Here is a 17,593-nt window from a genome sequence, read left to right as displayed (position 1 = left end):
CGCAGTCTCTTCTTCTCTTGTTCGTCTCTCTTTCTGTCTCTCTCGCTCATCGATTCTAAGCTCTGTAATCGCCGTGCTACTGTCAACCTTGCCGCTTCTGTATGCCGCAGCAGCAACAACAACAACAACAACATTAGCGGCAACAGCATTCTGCCCAGTCATGCTTAATTATTATGATTATCGATGTTTTATGCTCTATAATTGCCATTGGCGGCCATGACTTGGCCTTTTGGGCGTCACTCTGCAGCCAGACCAGAGACCACAGACCAGCAACCAACAACCAGCACCCAGAACCAGGCCGGCTGCCTACTTGCCCACCCCTCTGTCCTTTCCCACCCTCTCCTCCCGACACGAACTCAAGCTCGATCGCAATGAGCTGAGCTCAGGGCCAGTTCGGTGTTGCTTTCATGTGCTTAATTAATTTAATTGTTTAGCTTAACTAAGTTAATTCTAAATTGTTTATAGGTATTTTTGGCGTCTCTCCCTCTCACTACATCTCTCCCTTGTTCTCTTTTGCTCTCCTTTCGTTGTTGGCTTTTATGTCTACGCTGGCTGCTGTTGTTACACATAAGTTATGCAATTGCTCATGGCAATTTTAATGAATATCTCTTAGTCGCTGGCTAAGTGTCAGCTTAACACAAGCCACATCAGCAGCAACAAGAACTACAACAGCAACAACAACTAACTAAGTGTCTGTAACAGTGAACACGGCACAGTGAAGCAAAGCTTGTGGTTTTTCGAGCGAAGTATATTTGGTTAATTTTTCAGTATAAATGTATTCGTTAATGGCATTAAGTTTTTACAACGTGACAGAACTAAATAGTATATTTTGTATAGTATGGTATATTTTGAAAATAGTAGCATATCGATACGATTTATAGTTTTTAATAAAGTTTAGCATTTATTAGTGAGATTTGTTTTGCTTGCATAATGACAGAAGAAAATAGTATATTTTATATTTTATGGTATATTTTGAATGTAATAGTATATCGATACGATATATAGTTTTTGGTAAAGTTTAGTAGTTATTAGTATGATTTGTCATGCTTACAGAATGAGAGAAGTAAATAGTATATTTTGTATTTTATGGTATATATATTAAAGTTTAGTATTTATTAGTATGATTTGTTATGCTTACAGAATGAGAAAATAAAATAGTACATTTTGTATTTTATGGTATATTTTGAAAGTAGTAGTATATCGATACGATATATAGTTTTTAGTAAAGTTTAGTATTTATTAATATGATTTGTTATGCTTACAGAATGAGAGAACAAAATAGTATATTTTGTATAGTGTGGTATATTTTGAATGTACATGGTAGTATATCGACACGATATATAGTTTTGGTAAAGTTTAGTATTTATTAGTATGATTTGTTATGCTTTTAACATTCTTACAGAATGAGAGAACAAAATAGTATATTTAGTATTTTACGATATATATTTTTGAATGTAGTAGTATATCGATATATAAATTTTAGGAAAAGCTCAGTATTTTTTAGTGCATTAATTTTGTATATTTTAACAAAGTGCGGTATTATCTTTGTGTTTATTGGTAGCGGGTATATCGTTTTAATTCAAGTAATCTCTAAATTTAAAAAAACAAATACACAAATCTTCGCTGTTGTCTTAAGAGCTGCTTATCTTTTTTTTTACAATTTTCAAAAGTTTATTTACATTTCACAAAATCATAATATAACTATAATTCTTAATCTGTTTGATTCAATTTGCTTAAAATGCTAATAATGCATAACTTATTATCCATGTGGCCAATAAAAAAAGCTAATTCATAAATGTCTTATGACTGCATTTGTCTATAAAATCAGCACGAGCCACAACGAGTTTGTCATTGATTGTAAATATACAACTAGTATTCCAGTTTAATTACACAACTCGAAAGCTGTCTGGCTTGGTGCCACTGTGCAACGCCGCCTTCAACTATGCGAGCAGGCGAGTCGGTCGACAAACTGCTTGGCCAGTTATACTATACTATACTATATACTTGTAGTTTCATCCGTCCAGCTGTCTATTGAAGTGTCCAGGCAGGCGTGCATTTAAATTTATTATATAAGCTAAAGTCAGAGCCAGAGCCGGAGTCAAGTCGAGTCAAGTCAAGCCTAGCCTAGCCTAACACCAACATGCAACAGCAACAGCAATAGCGACAGCAACACCAACGCAAGCAGCGCTGCTGACGTTGCTGCTGTCGCCGCATTTGTTGTTGGTGCAATCTTGAAATATCTGGCGTACTCATCAACAACATTTCAAAGTGTACGTACATCAAAGTGGCTGCCTCGCCAGCCTCGCTCGGGTGTATCACATCAAATCACAAAAACTATCTAAACAGGAAACCCAGCAGCAACAAAAACGACAACAACAGCAACAGCAGCAGCAGCAGCAGCAGCCACAACCGCACAACAGCAACAATGTCGACGAAGGCGGCGGCGTCGAGTAAATTAAAACAAAACGTTGTCGTCTATGGCAGCCGCCTTCTAAGCCTGCTGCCTGTTGATCCTGTCCAGTAGTTGTTGCTGCAAGGCTGCTGTTGCTGCTCTTGTTGTTGCCTTGCTCTTTTCTTATGCCATTTTTTGTATGTGTGTTGCAGCAACTGCTGCTACTGTGTTGCCGATGCTGCTGTTGTTGTTGCCACTGTCTGCTGTCTGCTGACTGCTGCTTTGTGGCCTTAACACTTTGCACAAATATTATTACTTGTTGCTGCTGCTGCTGCTGCTACTGATGTTGCCTTTGGGCCAACAGCAGCAACAGCCACAGCAACTTTGATGGATTGCGTCTGTTGTCTGTCGTCGTGAAGAACTCAAGTCGCTTTTTGGGGGGCTGCCGTCTTTTTTTTGGGCGTGTTCCAGACACAAATATTTGATCTCTCTTGTTTTGAAGGTCAGACGAACAGACGCAGACCACAGAGGGAGAGAGAGAGTGAGAGAGAGAGAGAGAGAGAGAGGGAGCATGACTGATAGAGTTGGCTGCAGAAACACATGTAATAAATGTAGTTGTGCTCGCGTTGTGGGCTGGTTTTCTATTGCCGTTTCTGTCTCAGTTTTATTATTATGATTATTTCTATTTCCCATTTTTTTTGGATCTTGTGTTTTTTTATGGGCATTAAAAACAGTTGAGTGAGCGCACACTTTATGCAAGACTTTTATCGCAGCTCATTCCGAAATCCGAAATAAATGTTAAGCTCATTGTTCAACGCTCACGTGCAATGCCAAAAAGCGAACAAAGTGCTGTTGCTGTTGTCGATTGCGTGTTTATGGTGCATGCCTCAGTGTCGTAAATGTCTGTCTGCCCCCGCCATTAAATGAACTTAAGCTGCGCCTGCATCTTTTTTCCTTTTATTTTCCCCATTTTTGGGCGCGACAACAATAACGATAACGATAACGATGACCCAAATAGGGATGAGTCGAGGTTGAGGAAACGAAAGACTCAGGCAACGAACGCGATCATCGAAAGTGAGCCAAAGCATTTGCTTAGACAATTATCAGCAGTCAGAATTATAATTACAACAACAACCTCAACAGCAACGACAACAGTCAGAGTTGCTGGCACAAGAAACGAGCTGCAGCTGCATCAACTTAATAATTAACATTTCTATGCTAACAACGAGCTCTGCAAATGGACCAATAAATCTGGCCACAATCAACTCACAACTCACAATTCACAGCTCGCCAGTCTCTGTTACTTATATAACGAGAACACGGCTCAAGCACAAGAGCAACAGGTGCACAAATACAAACGATCTGATGCAGCAACAGCAGCAGCAACAGCAACAGCAATTGCAGCAGCAACGACTGCAATAAAGTCTGAAATAATCACAATAATTTTGTGCTCAAATACGAGAAACGAATTGTTGAATTGAACGCACAAAAGTGGCACAAACGGAAACAACGACAATCAATTGTTTCACTCACAGATCATCATGATGAAAGTTATGAATAGAATCATGATGAAAAACTCGATAGTTGATGATGATTATGCTTAAACAATTTCAGAGTGAAAGAGCAAAAAATTCTCTGTTTTCTATTACTCATTACTCTTTTTTTTTAATAATTTGTTTATTTTCTCTGTTTTCTCGTCATCTTTCTTACATTCTCAATTTGGTCGATCGATAACTATAAAGTGTATTTTCCACTATTTGAGTTTTAGAACATATTCTTTATTCGCATTGCTTTTATTTCATGAGTAACAGTATATAGATATACGAAATATTGCTGTTTCTATATTATAATAGTTACTGATATATTTATTTAGTATATATTAACGATAATAGCGCTCCGTTTTACTTTTATTGAAAATGAGCAGTGGGTATCTAACTTAAGCATATCTTTCCTGTTTTATAGCGGCATAGTAATATATATAGTATTATATTATATATAAAAGATCTTAATTCAAAAAGACTTGAGACTAAAATTTAACAAGTAAGAAAGCTACTGAGCTACTCATTTTCAATGAAACCATAATCTATAAATATACCAAAAACAGACCACAAAAATACTAAAATATACCGAAGGCTATACTTAGTATATCGATATTGTACTAAAGATAGCTGATATAAAAACGACTTACATTACTTGTAATTATGTTCAAATTTGATTTTTTATCTTTATGACCATCTATAAATTTTGACAAAATCTTTCTACTCTTAATTCATCATCTGAGAGAGACTCTCCACATTTCTCTCTATACTATATATGTTAATATATGTATTTCTCTTACTCCTTTCCCTCTGTTCTTCCACCTACACTTGCTGTAATATGAATATGTGCACATCTTGATTTTGAGTGGTTTCACTTTATTTCGTTGTCCTTTTCTGTTAATTGCGTTGTCGAGTCAAGTGATGGACGTGCCACATAACGGGGCAGACAACAACAGTGCAACATCCAGCCACTGACTGAGTCACATTATAAAGCCATAAAAATAACACCTCTAGCGTGCAGACACAACAACGAGCAACAGCAGCAGCAGCAACATGTCTCGTCGCATGCATCATTACGAGTGTTCAAACGTTTTGGGGCCACACGCAGCGAGTGATCTGGGCAAAAAGGGTACAAAAAGCAAACTAATTACATGCCAAGTAATTTTAATACCCACTGAAAAAGTTGCCAGTGCAATGAGCACTCGCACAGCAGCAGCAGCAGCAACAACAACGACAGCAAACACGTAATGTGGCAGTAGGAACAAAAAAAGTGGTGCAAGCAAACAGCATGAGGCCAATGGACTCGGCAGCAAAACAACTGCAACTGCAACAGCAACAGCAAAAGCAACAGCATCAGCCCATCACAACGGGCACAACAACACGCTCTGTAAATGGCAGCTTGTTGGACCCAGTGGCCAGTGCTTTTGACCCAGCACAACATCTGCAACATGGGCAACATCTGCGCTGCTGCTGCTGCTGCTGCTGCCAGCAGCAACCGGCAAAAGATGAAGCGACTGCAATTGATATGGCAGGAAGTTTGCATCGCCTGTTGCTGCTGCTTCTGCTGTTGCTGCTGCTGCCGGCTTTGATATGTAAATTGTGCCAAATCAATGCTAATTTCTCGACGTGCTTCAGCCTGCCCAGCTGACCAGCAATGGCCAGTAATTAAAATTGCTGAAAACAAAAAGCAAACAACAACCAAAAGACAAAGCATTACTTAGTATGCAACTCTCACTCGCAGCTCCATAAGCAACAGCAATAACAACACCAACAGCGACAGCGGCAGCAGCAGTCAGAAAAGAAAGGCTACAGCAAAAGTCAAGAAAACAATTTACCAAGTTTGGCCTAAACGGTCAAAACAACAGTGCACTGTGGCCAACTGGCCAGTGACAGTAGCAGCAACAGCAGCAACAGCAACTGTTACGGCAGCAACATCCTCATAGCGTGCATAGCAACACGTGCGTTTGCCTTTTACAATGGCAGCAACTTCTGCTGCTGTTGTTGCTCCAACAACAACAATAATAACAACAACAACTTTGGCGTTTTTCGCGCGAAATTTACTAACGGCAACAACAGTAACAACAGCATCAGCAATAACATCAGCAACAGCCACAGCAACAGCAACTACAAAACGCGCGTGCTCAACATTTGCCACAAATGGAGTTATCAACCAAATGGGTCTTCATCGATAAAAATTGATGAAGCACTTCTGCGCTGTGCGTAGAACTCGAGGCAACTCTTTCGGCCGACGATGACAGCGATGACGATGACGTTGGTGATGGCGATGGCGATGGCATTGGCCTGCGCTTGAGTTTGAGTTTGAGCTTGAGCTTGAGCCTCAGTTTCAACAGCAATTTTCCAAGGAAATTGCTTTCGCCTCGAGTGGCAAACAAACGAGCAATGAACGCAGTTTGTTGTTGTTGCTTAACATCTTGTTGTTGCTGTTGTTATTGTCAGTTATTGTGGTTGTCGGTGTCTGTTATTGCTCTTGTGCATTGGTGACTTATTCAGCTTGTTAGCTGCAATAAAGGGCAACAGCAACATAGAAATATCAAAAGCAGCTGTTTAAGATATATCAAATAACGGTGTAAAATACATTTTATTTTTGTGTGAACTAATAATAAATAATCTGACCCAACTGGTGAAATTAAAAAGAGAGAATTTGTTGAAGATTTTTTTCAATATTTGATTACAAAATTTACTTTTTTGTCCAATTTTTCCTGAAGTTTAATATAGAAATATTTTTAATTGAATTGAATATTTGATTTTGTAAGGTTTCAGAAATGAAAGAAAGCTATTTTCATTTTTTAGAATGTGCAACTGCTGAAGGTTGAAACAGTGTTTAAGACTAAGAATAATGATTTCATCCAAAAAAAATTATTTTGTGTCTGTTCCTTGGCTTTTCAATAAAGATATATCAGCACATAGAGAAAAAAAGTAGATTAAAAATCTTGATTACAAAGTTTTTCGATCTTAAAAAAATCTTTTTTGGTTAAAAAAATCTTAAATCAAAATATGCTAAATTTGCAATTAAAGATTAAAAACATCTTATGTTAAGATTAAAATCTGGCATGATTTATTCTAGATTGGGAAGAACATTTCTTGATCTTGATTTAAAAACTTTTCAATCTTAAACAAATCTTAGAATAAGATTTTATTCTTCAATCATCGTTTCGAGTTTAAAAATTTTCTTTTAATATCGAAAAAATCCCAAATTCAAGAACTTGGTCTTTGTTTCTTAACTCTTATCAATACTTCAGATTGAATAACGTATTTTCATTTTGTTGGCTTGCGGAAATCAAAGTGAAACTATTTTCGTATTTTAGAATGTCTAATTGGTTTTTTTAGCCGCCGCAAAATAATAATTAATTTTCGAAATTACTTTACAATTAAATCTTTAAAAATTATGCTTAAAAGTTTCCGCATCTTGAGCTGTGCTAATTTAGCCAGCGTTTCGTAAATGTTTTATTAAAATTATAGCTTGAATTAAGTTTGATACGTGTTGCTGAAATAGCGGTAGCAATTCTTATTATTATGACGTTGGAGATGTGCAACAGTGGCTGCAATTAGTAAATAACACGCACAGTGACAGCAGCTGACAGGCTTCTAAGTCGCTGTCGGTTGTCGTCAGCAGCAGCAGCAGCAACAATACTTCAAGTCAATATCTCAAATTGCAGACAGCGGCAGCAACAACAACAACAACAACAGCAGCAACTGAAGACGGGTGAAAAAAGTGAAAAGTGTCAGCTTTTAAAATTGCCCAGTTAAGGCAACTTTATGTTGTTATTGCTGTTTTTTTTTAATGTTTTGTTTAATTATGGACTGACACACAAAATCATTGAGGTGTCAAACTGAGTTGAGTGGGGCAAGTGTGACAAAGCCAAGTTAATTCAGCGCCAACAACACAATGCGAACACAATGGGCGACAAGCAACAGTCGAAGAGTTGTCATCAAAAGTGCCACATTGAAACCGACTAAGGGTTAAACACAATGCGCTGTCATTTTTTTCACACCTGATTGCCAGTGCCACAGTGTCTCACAAAAGCATGCGCCCCACACACACACACACACACACACACACATATATAATATATCAAGCAGCGTAATTACGCATCGCAGCTGCAAACGTTCAGAGTGATCAGTGATCTGTATTCAGTGATCAGCGATCAGCGATCAGCGTTCAGTGTTCAGTGTTCAGCCCCCAAAACTCGACTCGTCGACGACTTGGTTGTGTGCATGTAATTTGAGGTTCTAGGCACACTGATTGCCGCACTCAGTGTTGGGGCAGAGTGCAGACTGTGTGCAGCAACGCACATATGCATTAACTAATGACAAGTCATGAAACTATGTTGCAGTTGAACAACCTCAGTAGGTAGCAGCCACAGCAGCAGCAGCAACAAGAGCCGTAACTTGAAATGAAATTGTCATTTCAGAGCGTGTTGCAGTTGCGCGACGCAGTCAGAACAAGTTCATGGCATAATTGCTACAAGCAGCCGCAGCAGCAGCAGCAACAACATCAGAGCAGACATCAACAACTTGTGTATGTAATTGTCGTTGCGGATCAGTCGCAACACCTGATTAAGTGAGGCAACAAATGCTGATGTTGCTGCTGCTCTGATGTTGTTATTGTTGCTGCCGCTGCCTGGTGGGTTGGTGTTGAGTTACGTTTGCAGGATGTTGCATCCTTGAATGCCAATGCGACATGTGTTGGCTGACAACAGCAGCAGTAAAAGTATAAACTTACCAGCAACAGCTGACAGCAACCATCTCACTCTCTCTCTCTCTCTTTATAACTTTTATTTCTACCTTTCTCCCCCTCTCTAACTGTTAACTATGATGCAACATTAATCAATCGTGTTGTAGGTGTGCTTCAAGCAGCCATCAAATATAATTGTCAACCTGCTGTTGCTGCTGCTCTTGCTGCTTACAACAAAATTGCTTAGCTGCTGCACCAATTTCTAAATTGTTGTATGCAATTAAAAAAATTACATGTACGTGCGACAGCAACGACAATGTGCTTGTCTTTTACTGCAGCAGCAGCAGCAACAACGGCAGCAACAACTCAACTGCGGCAACTTGCAACTTGCCCGCTGATAGCACTGATTAGAATTTTTGTTCAGCCTTCACTTTTTGCGTTATGCAGCTGCAGCTTGTCTAGGTTGCTGGCGTCTGCAACGCTGCAATTTTCCACAGAAAAGACACAAAATATTTAATCAAGTGGCTGCACAGTGGTTGCGAATTGCACGTTAAGTCATAGAGCTCTATCGATAACATATCGTCTGCTGCAACGATATTATTTGAATCACTGTTTAACGTTTTATTAGTTGGTAGTTTGTCTGCTGATGCTGCTGCAGCTATTTTGATAAAGCGCGTAATCGTAAAAACGCTAATGATACGATTTTTGCAGCAATGCGATGATTAAATGTTGCGACTTTGCCAGCGGCCAGTTGCAATGGGGTCTTGGCCAGGTTTGCTGCGATGCGATGCGATGCGATGCCACCACAGTTGGAGCACATTCGCTTAATTAGCGTAGAAAAGGGCGCAGCCAGAGACATACATCAGCAGCAACATGCTCAGGCAGCAGGAGGAGCTGCAGCGGCAACAACAACATCAGCAACAGCAACAGCAGCAGCAGGTTTATGAACTGTCATTCGCAACAGCCGCAGCCACAGCAACAGCAACAACTTAAAATAGTTGCACACACGTGTGCATGTGCATTTTTGACTATTAGACGTAATAGCTGAATGCATCATAATTTACCTTGACATTTAGACCAATGTCTGTGCATGCCAAAGTTAATTGCCAGCCGCAGCCGCATCAGCAACAGCAACATCCACAGCAATAGCAACAGCAACAACTATGCAAATTGCAAATGCTTTGCTTACACGCTTGCATTTTGATTAGGTTAACTATTTATAGAATGCGCTGCAACTTGGTCGATCGGCATTCCAGCAACATATCCAACAACAACAACAACAGCACACTCATACACATAAGCAACCTGCTGGTGGATGACTCATACGCAAGCACAACCACACCGCACACGGCAGCAACATAATGATTACGAGTATAATGATATGCTTAATTAGCCACAACGCGAAGAAGGTGCCTAAATCTCCGACTGCGGCAAACAGGTGGGCAACAATTCAGCTGAAGGTCAGCAGCTTTTCAGCTTGTTGGTTGTTGGTTGGCTGTTGTTGCAACTGCTGCAACATTGGTCTAGTTGCCACTGCTTGCTCAATAAAATAACTGCAATTAGAAGCATGCTTGTTGCCTTCTTTTATTTATTTATTTTATTATTTTGAAAGCATTTTTGGACACACACACAACACGCCGACAGCAACTGTTGCTGCAACAGCAACAGCAACAAGTCGACTAGCAACAACAACAAATGTGGGAGCAAAACGAAACTGAAAACTAAACTCATATGTCGATAAAAGAAGCTGGTCAAATACTTTTCATACCCTTTAGAGCCAATGCAAAGTTGTGGCTTAACTTGGCTTAGCAATCTTGTAAATATTATGAAATACAATTTAAAAAACTGCGCAAAAATCAAACTATGCAAATATTAATATGTTTTCATTATTATTCTTATATATCTCAAAAAACAAAAGTATTACAAATGGAAAATAAGTGTGCAACTAACAATTATATATTATTATTTTAAGACATTCCTTGTTTGTTTACGTAGTAACATGCTGTCGAGCAGTTACTATTAAATGTTGTTGGTTTTATGTTTTCAATTTTGGTTTTATTTTTCGTTTTCGGCATTTTTTCGGTCCACTTCGAACTGGTCGGCGTGCTATGGCTGCAACTGTTGCTGCCACTGCTGCTGTTGCTGCTGCTGCTGGTCTGGCGATTATGGCCAAGTTGGCAACCTTTAAAAGAATGCGGACTTGCTAGCACTACAAACAAACAAATACACTCACGCACACACAAACACATTTGCAATATGAGGAAAATAAGGCATGCACAGAAAAAATAACTCAAAACTTGTGGCAACAAAAGGGGCAAACTCTGCTGGATGCCTATAAAGCCTTTAAGTTGCGAGGGGTGGCATGAAAAGTTTTGTAAAATATAAAATTATATGAAAATCAAACTGACTTCCCTTAATATAAATAATGGAATGGAAATCAGAAATTATTTGTATCAATTATAATACAATAATTGTTAAATCTTTCAAATTAAATCATTTAGTGTTTGGAATCGTTTCCAAATGGAAATGGAATGAGTTAAGAATATGTTAAAAAGCAAGCATTAGAGAAATTTAAGGTAACATTTGACTAAACATTTGGGTTTCTTAGGATTCAATTTTCTTATAAGAAATTTAAATTTCGTACTTCAACTTCGAATTGTAGTTAAATTCGGAATGCGGGAAGCTCAATAATTTGAATATTTAAGGAATGATATATAAATTATAATAAAATAAATTATAAAGATAGAGATATCATATTACCTGAACTTTTATATAAAAGTTAAATTTGTTTGACTTTTTCTTGTCGAGTCATCACAACATCTTTAAACTAGTTATTTTTCCCTCAAACCACATAAATACACAACTATTTATATTTGAGTTTTGAATTTATATTTCTTTTCCTACCACTAGTGTTGTATATTTCCTTTTCTTTATCGTTACAACATATTCTATTTTTAATGTGCAAATTTCTGAGTTATAAACTTTCATAGCAACCCTCGGCGCAAATCCAATGTCGCAATTGTTGTCTGCCTGATATCTGTTTGCCTATGCGTCTGTGTCTGAGTCTGTGTTTGTGTGTGTGTTTGTGCTTAAGTGTAGCAACTTGAGAAACAGAGTCAGGCACAACTTGCCACATGCCACAGCTGTGGCAGCAAGCAGCAAGCAGCAAGAATGTTTACAACTATGCAGCCGCCACAGATTTGTGCTGCGCCAGGAGCGCATTTAATAATAATAAAAGCTTAACGTAAATAAAAGAAAATTAACTATGGAAATCGAAAGGGTATACGAAATGGGATTTGCAATATGGCAATGGCCGGGAGCGGCCTTAAGACGCAGCCAGACTAAAGAGGAGAGGGAGAGGGAGATGGAGAGGAAGACAGTTTAAAAAATAGTTAAGCAGTCGTCAGTCAGCTCGACGAGTCAGATTCAGAGTCAGAGTCAGAGTCGAAGAGAATCAGAGTCACGTTTTCTTTAAAGGCCTCTTTGCGTCTCACACTCTCTTTCATCTGCTGAGGTTTAGTAATAAGCCGGGGCAAGTTCTTGGAAATGCGCCAACGGCGCGTCCTTGAAACTGGTTTTTGGCCATAAACAAGATGGTCATTGCAACTGCAACGCCAACGACTGCGACGTTGACTCCACCAGTGACTAAGCTCACGATAACAACAGCAACAACATTAACTCGGACTGTGACTAGCATTTGGCGTTCATGCAGATGAGATCCTGGCAAACCATTAAAATTATACTTTTGCTCTATTAATTAGCAAACGTCGTCGTCGTGCACACACGAAATTTACGACAATTGCCTTAAGGCCAATTAAATGGCCATTTCGACGACATATTGCCCGTGGTCTTTTGGCCAAGTCAGCCAGCTTAAAAGCGTCCATAAAAATCAAACAGACAACGCTCAAAGCGTCTCCGATAAAATGAGCAAAATTATGGCTGCACAGTAGCTTCAACTAGTGAGAGCGAGAAGAACTGGCGAACGAAAGAGTGAGTGAGAAAGCACAAGGCGGGTCAAAGCGCCATAGAACGTCATTTGATTAGGCTAAGTGGCAGCAGGCACAGTGGTTAAATGATAATGGTTAAATGATAATGGTACAAGTATTTCGAATGGGAATTTATTAATTATAGAAATTAAGTAAAATAGTTATTCTTTTAATAAACTGTATATATAATTTGGTGGTATTCGAAATTAATGAGAAATAATATTTGCTGAAATATCTCTATTCAACGAATCAAAAATATCATTTCATTTTAATATAAGATCCATACAAATGCTCTGGTCACTAATCTAATTGTGAATTTGGTGAGGTGTTCCGATTGACAAATAATTAAATTTTAAAAGTGAAATACGCTTCTTCTTATTTGGAAATACGAAATTCAACAATATTCAGATTATATTTCTAAAGTAACAAATCGCACGTTTGATTTCTGATAGTACAAGAATTATGAAAGAATACCTTTAAGAAATATTAGTTAAAATATAATGCATCAAAGTATTTTACCAGATATGCATTAAAATTTGATACAACACTTGATTTATTAACTGCACCCACTCAAAGTCAGATCTTCATTAAACTAACTTACGGAACTAATAAAAGAAACCAGTTCCGATTTAACATCAATTTCTATCATTGTAACTTTTGCAATTTCTATGAAAAACAAAATTATTAGTAAAAATAAAATATATTACTTTTTAAGTTTTTTAATTAACTTAATAACACATATACCAAATGAAAAGAAAACAATATTTCGACAAAATTTTTGAATCCAATCAAATCCAAATATCAGAACTAAATTTTGAAAAGAAGGCAAAATTCTTAGGCAACTTTTAGTTTTTAAACTAAAGAGATCGTCAACAAAAAAAAGAAAGCAACTTACAGTTAATTGTTATTATTATTGAAATCAAAGATTCATTCAACACATTCTATTCTATACCATAGAACCTTGCATTTTGACTATATAGAATGGTATTTGCATTTGCACTTCGCACACTCAATTTGTCCCAAGGTGCAATACAAAGATACGAATTCGAGTATCTAAGCAAATGCGTCCATAGATGCACACGCAAGTGTCACATCAATTAGGCGCATGGAGGCCACGTTAGTTGGCTAGATGGTTGCTTGCTTGGCTGGTTGCTTGGCTGTTTGCCTGTTTGGTTGTTTGGTTGGCCAACTTTGCGGACTAGCTTTAGAAGACTGTCGCGACGATTGCCTGCGCCTTGCTTTGCAGCAATGCGCCTCTGAAATCGGAAAGCAAATTAGCATTGACTACGCTTGTGTACGCTTCGCCTCGATCTCGATGTTGTCGTTGTCGTTGTTGGCTAATTTGAAAAGTAAAAGGCAGTTGTGTAAATTACCCATCTAAGTGGCTGATGATCGACATCGACATCATCGTCATCGTCGCAGCAGATGATGTTGCTGCCTGCTTTTGCTGTTTGTTGGCCTGGTTCATTGGCCATCCCGCCTACGACTGCTGTAGACCGATAGTCTATTCGCATGGAATCGCCACAGCTGTTGTCTGACCTTCAGGCAAATACCCTTTCCTTGATTTGCAAAACAGTTGTGAAGTGAAGTGCAAATATTTATGGCATGCCAGCAACAACAACAAGCTCAAATATTATATAAGCGAACAAGCATACACAAAGTACTATGTACTATAAATAAAAACAAATGTTTTATTTTGCATTTATTATTCTCAGTTAATCACCTTTTGCGCGTTTATTGAACCGATAAGCAATCAGCTAGACTTTCAGAACTAATGGCTTCATTTGTGCTTGTGTGTGTGTTTTTTCGATAAGCCTTACATCTGTTATCAGTGATCCTAGTAATTTACATAGCTATAACAACTATAAATAGAAATTACATTATTCTAAATTTAGCAGCATTTTGCATGTCTGCTCTTGTGAACTAGTTCCACATCTGATCTGATTCACAAAAGCTGCACAAGCGCTTAATTATTTAAATACGAAAAACAATGGGTTAAACGTATTCAAATTAGTCAATAAATAAACTTTGCATATTATATGGATATCACTCAGGGTAATTGAATTCATTTTAAAAATGTGTAACTTGTTCTTAAGAACAAGTTCGATGGCGTTGCCAGCTCAGATTAAAGTCAAATTATTTGAGTTATTAGCGAATGTGTATTGAGAATTTCACATCAATATATAAATGCTTAGCAATTTTATTGTTATTTTATTTTCCGCCATTCTTTTCTCTAAAGGAAAAATAATACCCTGAGAGCCTTAAATGCTTGTCTGCCATTGTTGCAAATATTTTATGTTTGTTTTGTTGCATGCTACAGCAACAACAACAGCAACAGCAACTCCAACTTAACGCTTCACTTTTGCCAATTGGCGCTGAAAATTTGACGCGCCTGGAAACTGTAATTTATGTTAATTATACGCTCCGTTGAACGTCGAGTTGAGAAGCGAATTGGGGAAAACTGAGTGGGGAATGTCGTACAGTATAATAGTATTTAAATTGGGTTTTTGTGCCTTGACTAATGTTGTCGGGATGTGAATGAGAAACTAATGCTGGCACTCCTACAATTGCAGCACCATCGTCACCAGCAACAACAACAACAACAGCAACAGCGAGAAGCAAACAGTAGCAGTAGCATGCGTCTCTTTAAAACGCGCAAATCTACGGACACATACAGCACGTTAACAGCCGCCCAACAACAACAACAACAACAGCAGCAGCAGCAGCCAGAACAGCAACATCCGTTGAGCAACAAACAGCAGAGCAACAACAACATCAGCAAGAGCAGTAAATCACACGGCTTGGGAACATGCAGCAACAAATTGAGCAAAAGCATCGCCAGCAGCACAGCGATCTCGTCGTCCTTGCCTGATCTGCACGACAACTCGCCCGTCATGATACTCAGCTGCACCACCCTCACCAGCAATGGCAGCGCCTCAGCAGCGACAACAACAACAACGGCCGCGGCAACAAACACTGCCAGCAATGGGCAACAGCCGATGCGTACGGCCACGCCCACATGCCTGCTAAGTGGACGTCAGACGCCTTCAGCGATATCCATGCTCTCGCTGCAGGAGGCCAACAATCTGCACCGACAGCAACAGCAACATCAACAGCAGCAGCAGCAGCAGCAACTGCAACCGACCATTTATGTGCCCAATAAACTGGGCAACAATGTTGCCAATGCCAATGCAGCAACATTTCTGCTTAGCTACGCCAGCAGCGGCAATATTGCTGGCACCCCGCAGCAGCAGCAACATCAGCAATACCAGCAATACATGGCACAGCGACTGCATCCGAGTGCCACATCTGCATCCAACAGTTGCCTCTATGAAAAGTCCAAATCCCATTCCCTAACAACTGGTGAGTAAAACTCTCTTCACAGCTCTCTTCCACATATATATTTCTAGGCAAATCCATTATCTACTAAGTTGAGAAACTGCGGCAACTGAGTGCAATCATTTAGCCGCCATTGGCAATCCTTTTTGCCAGCCATCCGCACGCTTCCAAGTAACCAACTCCTTGTTGTCCCACGCAAAATCGACTCGCATTGTCGCTGGCTGACGTCAGCAACATGTAAGTCCTGGTCTGTAGGTGTGTGTGCAGCATGTTGATGAACCACATCGAGTGTTGCTCGCAAGCATTCTGCAGGCGCAGCCAATGTTCCGCGTGTTGTTGCACTTGCCACATACTGCAGTTGCTGCTGACTCCCAGCTGCAATGCATCTCCCGGCTGCAGGAACAACTGTTGCCCTATGTGCTTCACGCACAGCCAACGGCTTCTCACCAATGTGGCTAGAAAGGGCGGCAAACTCTGCAACATATTCTGCAACTGATTGTTCTCTAGTTGCGCTGAATCACCTAGGAGCAATTGCCTCAGTGTCAGCACAAAGTGCGCTAGCAACATGTTGTCACTGTTCAGCAGCTGAGAGCGTCGCAGCTGCCAATAGTAGCTGATCCACAGGCGTAGCTTTAGAGGATTGCTGGGATTAAGTTTCTGCTGCAGTCGACGCAATTCAAGTTGAGTTCGAGGTGTCCTCATGAATGGCACATTCCAAGCCACGCGCCGCTGATGCTCCGCACTGAGACTCGCACTCAGTTCCCGAGTCCAGGCATCAAATTGGGCGCTGGAACTATTCAAACGTTCGAGCACGGCTCTGGGCAGTTTATAGTCAAAGTCAACAGCCAACGACTTGGCCAACAGCGCAGTTAACAACAGCAACCACAGTGCAACCATCTTGGAGTAAAAATATGCGCAAACTGGCGACAACTTCCTCAATTTTGGGTGACTTTTGCGAAATCATATTTTTTGGGGCTTATCTCATGTTGTTGCTGCAGTTATCAGTTATCAGTTGCAATGTTGTTGCTCTTTTGTCGCAGGCGAATGCACTCGCTTTGTGTTACGTAAAGAGTATCTCAGTCTTAATCTATCTTTCCCATTCTCTCTTCTTAGGCCACATGCCTGATTATAAACTGGTGACAGCCGTGCCTGTTGTTGTCCTGGATGATGAGCACAAATTGGCCGCTGCCGAGATGAACAGCGACGCCAGCAGCAACATCAGCAGCATTAGCAGCAGCACAGGTAGCACCGCCTCTCTGGCCAGCACCACGCGTAACGGTAAGCATATTAGCCAAAAATAGACACAAATCCCCCTCAATAAATCCCCAAAAGCGAGCACAAGTAAATTGATTTTTAAATGACACTCGTTCCATGGCGTTGCCCATTTTAATTTATGAACGAAATGGAAAGCTGTTTCGAGTATTTAAGACCAGCCATAAATTTAGATGGCAGAGCTGAGTGCTTGTCAAGTGGTTGTGCTGCTAATTTTGTAACCTTATATTAATTGAAACGCCTTCTTATTGAATTAGTTCTCTAAGCTAGTTCACTAAGTCACTGTTCAATCAGTTCATATGAGCGAGTTAGTGTGTTTTATTTTTATTGTCCTTGCCTATCGTTTATCGATTGTGTTGCTTAGTTTGTT

The 17,593-nt window shown here is 39.5% G+C and overlaps 2 protein-coding genes across 4 annotated transcripts in view; one reads left to right on the top strand and one right to left on the bottom strand.

Annotated features, from left to right (window-relative positions):
• The window catches only part of LOC132791112 (box A-binding factor), a 50,779-nt gene that overhangs the window by 23,488 nt on the left and 9,698 nt on the right, over window positions 1-17,593 (top strand). For all 3 annotated transcript variants that reach the window (XM_060799916.1, XM_060799914.1, XM_060799915.1), the window contains exons 4-5: window positions 15,186-15,975; window positions 17,065-17,229. In XM_060799916.1, the coding sequence (XP_060655899.1) occupies window positions 15,249-15,975; window positions 17,065-17,229 (892 nt within the window). In that variant the 5' untranslated portion in view covers window positions 15,186-15,248. The remainder of the gene's footprint in view (window positions 1-15,185; window positions 15,976-17,064; window positions 17,230-17,593) is intronic.
• Window positions 16,003-16,872, bottom strand: LOC132791121 (uncharacterized). Its single transcript, XM_060799927.1, has one exon. The coding sequence runs from the start codon at window positions 16,846-16,848 to the stop codon at window positions 16,075-16,077; it is 774 nt and encodes a 257-aa protein (XP_060655910.1). The 5' UTR covers window positions 16,849-16,872; the 3' UTR covers window positions 16,003-16,074.

This window comes from Drosophila nasuta, chromosome 3 (assembly GCF_023558535.2).
Source record: "Drosophila nasuta strain 15112-1781.00 chromosome 3, ASM2355853v1, whole genome shotgun sequence".
NCBI lineage: Eukaryota > Metazoa > Arthropoda > Insecta > Diptera > Drosophilidae > Drosophila > Drosophila nasuta.
The sequence above is the reverse complement of the archived record's forward strand: the minus strand, read 5'-3'. Positions and strand labels throughout refer to the sequence as shown.

Coding starts and splice junctions, on each gene's coding strand:
- LOC132791121 (XM_060799927.1), bottom strand. CDS start 16,848: ATGGTTGCACTGTGGTTGCTGTTGTTAACTGCGCTGTTGGCCAAGTCG.